This window comes from Cyprinodon variegatus, unplaced genomic scaffold, assembly GCF_000732505.1.
Source record: "Cyprinodon variegatus isolate N-32 unplaced genomic scaffold, C_variegatus-1.0 Scaffold291, whole genome shotgun sequence".
NCBI lineage: Eukaryota > Metazoa > Chordata > Actinopteri > Cyprinodontiformes > Cyprinodontidae > Cyprinodon > Cyprinodon variegatus.
In genome coordinates, this window is record NW_015150744.1 from 762,642 (window position 1) to 766,836 (window position 4,195).

General features: G+C 38.2%; 1 protein-coding gene across 1 annotated transcript in view; it reads left to right on the top strand.

The window, feature by feature from the left end:
• The window catches only part of gusb (glucuronidase, beta), a 20,248-nt gene that overhangs the window by 6,791 nt on the left and 9,262 nt on the right, over positions 1-4,195 (top strand). Inside the window, exons 7-8 of the mRNA XM_015383645.1 lie at positions 1,156-1,334; positions 2,208-2,354. Coding sequence (XP_015239131.1) covers positions 1,156-1,334; positions 2,208-2,354 — 326 coding nt within the window. The remainder of the gene's footprint in view (positions 1-1,155; positions 1,335-2,207; positions 2,355-4,195) is intronic.

The following is a 4,195-nucleotide window of genomic DNA, read 5'->3' on the forward strand; positions in this document are numbered from 1 at the left end:
AATATAATATACAAGTTTCACTTTTTAAATGGAATTACTGAAATCAATCTACTTTTTCATGATATTCTAATTTTATGACCAGCACCTGTATACAAAACTGACCCATAACTTATCCATCATATGCCAGCGTTTTTACCAAATTTTTCAAACATCAGGCGTATGCTGGCTAAATCGTCATAGTGTAACAGCGGCTGAACATCCGGCACACCAATAGAAATGCTCCTTTGCTCCTCACTACCAAGGAAAGGAAAGCACGCCCCCACAGATGAAGAGACTCTAATTGTATGACACAATTTTAAAAGAATACAATTTGTAAAACTCAATCTGAAAAAAAAAAAAACTGGAAAAAAAATGAACACTATTTAGTTACTCTCAATAAATTTTTCTTGATTATATGTTTTTTTCTCTGTATTGCTTTTTTCCCATTTTAATTACTAAAACATTTTCTTTCTTGCAACAATAATAGAATAAAATGAATTCCATAACTAAAGCAACAGGTCAGAAAAGAATATTTAACAGAAATCCAGCGAAAAAGTCCCTCTGAGTCTAAAGGAGCTACATAGATCCTCATGAGGCGGAATAATCTATAAACAGGACATCTATAACTTGTGCATTATGTGGAAGAGTCGCAGGTAGAGAGCCATGATAAAGAAGTCCCATTTGCAAACGAGCCGTTAAGGAATCTCAGCAGATGGAAGGAAGTAGGTGCTTCAGCTGGAGTTGCTGGGAAGAAGGTTACAGACATAAAAAATAACGACAAACTTTCCAGATTATTTCTTTTAAAAGTCAACTATTTCCCTTCTTTTCACAGCATGACACTGATGTTTGTCTCTAACATAATCCCAACCAAATACACACAAATGTAGGGAAGAGGATTAGGACCACTGGAAAAAAAAAAGTTAAATGATTTTTAAATTTAAATTCTTACTTTAATCTAAGAATTCTGACTTTTTTATTGTCAGAATTCAGTCAGAACTCTGAGAAAAAAAGTCAGAATTCTGACTTTTTTCCTATACTAAACTGAAATAAAATAAAAAAAATCAGTTAACTTTTTTTTTTTTTACAGTGGCCCTAATCCTCTTTCGTACAAATGTGCTGTTTTGGCAATGTGAAAATGTAAAGGTTGAGTGGGAATAAAGTATCTTTCTGTTGTAGATTCGAGGTAAAGGTTTGGACTGGCCTTTAGTCGTCAAGGACTTTAACTTGATCAAGTGGTTGGGGGCCAACTCGTTCCGCACCAGCCACTACCCCTACGCTGAGGAGATCCTGCAGATGTGTGACCGCCATGGCATCGTGCTGATAGATGAGAGCCCGGGGGTGGGCATTAAAGACATGTAAGCTTGCTTCTCCTAAGCTGCTCAGTGGGTTCAAGTGGTAACATCTGAGATGAAAAGGGAATTTGGAGTTTTAAAACAAACAAAAGGATCACCGTGTTGATATTTTCGTGTTTAGCAGGAAGTGTAGTTAGCATTAATGATCACAGACTGCAGTCATTTATCCTTATAGGGAACCCGCCTGCAGAGTCTCCTTTCCCGCTTGTTGGGTGGAAAATAGCTCAATTCAAAATGGCTACTTCATAGTTTTTGTGCTTCCTCTGATCATTTCTCTGATCCATCCTGTTGAAGGATTATATTGTCTTTTAATTCCAGCATTAAGCTCTGCTGCATGAGGTTAGTGGTGAGATTATATCCCTTATTACTCCGTAACACAAATTATACCTGCTCTGTCCAAGCGACACCGTTTGATCAGCTGTGTTTAACTTCAAAGCCAGAGCGTCTTCAGCTCCTTGAACGTTCCTGTACGTCTCTCTTGCCTCGGTGTCATCCTCTAGTAGCAGCTCCTACCCACAGCTCAGGAGGTCTCTTTAATCATTGCAGGAGTAGGAGGGATTTTTAGACAGGGGGAAAAAAATGATTCATTTATTCTTAGCTTTAGGAGTAGGAGTTAATTCCACTAATTCTCAGAAGTTTGATAAATATGGTTCCCTGCAGCTCCAAAGCTTCTTGTTATAACCCACTCTTTATTTTCAGCAGGTTGCCTTTATGCAGCAGCGTCTTTTTGGTGTTTGTAAGAATTAATCAGCCATTCATGATATCAAGTAGTTAACTTCGGGGTGCAGGGGGGAATAACAACTAGAAACAATCTTATCATTCATGAAAATATGTTTGTTATTCTAAATGTGTAATGGGTCTTCTTGGCTTTGTTAGTCGCAGTTTCGGGAACGCCTCTCTGGCCCACCACCTAGCCGTCATGGATGAGCTCGTACGGCGGGACAAGAACCATCCATCCGTGGTCATGTGGTCCGTAGCCAATGAGCCGGCTGCAGAGATGCCCCCAGCTGAGTATTATTTCAAGTAAGTAAATAGCTTTCTGTCTAACTTCGTTCAGTAGTGAATAAATAAGGTATCTCAGATATTCTGGTCCAAAGATGGATGACTTTGGACACCAATGGAGGGCTCAGCCACGGCATTAAGCCTCTGGTGTCTGTCCTGCTCTCACATCCTTCATTCGCTCTGCTTTCTTGTTTAAATGCATGGCTCACCATTCCTGTGTTTTGTTTTCTTTAATTTTGCTGAAGCTGTCAGTAGTCACTGCTGCCTCCCTCTGGTTTAGTGGGGAATTGCTTGTTCCTACAAATGACTTTAAAGCATGGGTGCCCAACCAGTCGATCGCGGTCTACCAGTCGATCGTAGGCGGAGTTTCAGTTGATCGCGAGAAGTTTTACAATGTAGACCTATTTATGACTATGACAAAAAAAAGTTTTAAAAAACACTAATCAAATCATTGACCACAAGAGGCCAACGTCTATGTTCATAATAATAAAATGAAAAGTACAAAGTATGCAGGGAACCATTTTTATGCATGCTGATTGCTGGGCATGGTTTGCCACGGTTGCTAGGTTGTTACCAGGGACTCTAAAGTGCGAAGAGGAATCTGAAGAGATAATGAGATAATGACATCTATCACAACTGATGGGGCTCCATCTATGGTTGGGCGCACTGCTGGATTCGGTGCTCTGTTCAAGCTGTCTGAAACTTTCAAGGATTTTTGGAGCTACAGCTGCATCATTCATCAACAACAGCTGTGCGGCTGTATTTTAAATATGAAGCATCTCATGGACGTTGCGATGAAGATCGCTTGCTCTATTCAGGCCAGGAGTTTTCAGAGGCATTTATTCCGTGCACAGCTCGAGGAGGCAGGTGCAGACCACCCTGATCTGCTGCTGCACACCGACGTCAGGTGGCTGAGCCTTGGCAGATTCTTCGAAAGACTTTTGCCCAAAATTAAAGAGTTTCTGAAACAGTCAACAACCCATTCTGCCGTATGTTACATCTTCACATCAACATAGTTTGTATTTAGTATTTTCCGATTTTTGATCTGTTTTCCTGTTGAATTTTAATCCACTTGCCAGTTTCTCTGCCAATGCCAATCCTCAGTGCAGTTTATCATTCTGAAATAGTGGACTTCCCTTCTCCTTCTTCCTGCTTTGAAGTGATCTTTGACTTAGACAGATTTTATTTGTCATTTTGTTTACAAAAGTGTAAACAAAAGGAAATTTAGTTTGGAAACAGCTCTCTGGACAATTTCATCTTTTTTTTAAAGTGCAGCCTTGAAAAAAAAATATTTATATATATATATATATATATATATATATATAAACAGTAATATAAATATGACTGTATATTTACAGTTCTAACGTTTTTTGTTTTTTTTTCATCTCTACTGGACTGTGTGTGTATCAGTAAGGGTTGTCACGATACTAAAATTTTCAACTCGATACCGATACTCAGGAAAAATAGTCGATATTCGATACCATTTTCGATACAACAAGGATAAAAACAAAGACTCCAAAATTTTACTGAAATATTTTCATTAATAAATAAAATACAACAAAAAATAATAATAAATACAGTAAAAAATAAGAACAATAATTTGAGGTTGTATTCTGTGCACAATATTAAGCAAGCTTGATAAAAAACTAACAAAATTAACTTAAGTGTTCCTTCCTTGGCTATGCTTTACACACATAACAATGACACTAGCCAAACCAGTTAAAAAACAAAAATAATTCTCAGCAGCTGCACCTGTTACAGAAAAGGTCTGGAACTGAAAAGTGCACAGAATTATTCAATCACACAGTGTTCAGAAAGTGCATTTTCCTCTATTCTGCACTTTAGATGAATGACTGTTTAGG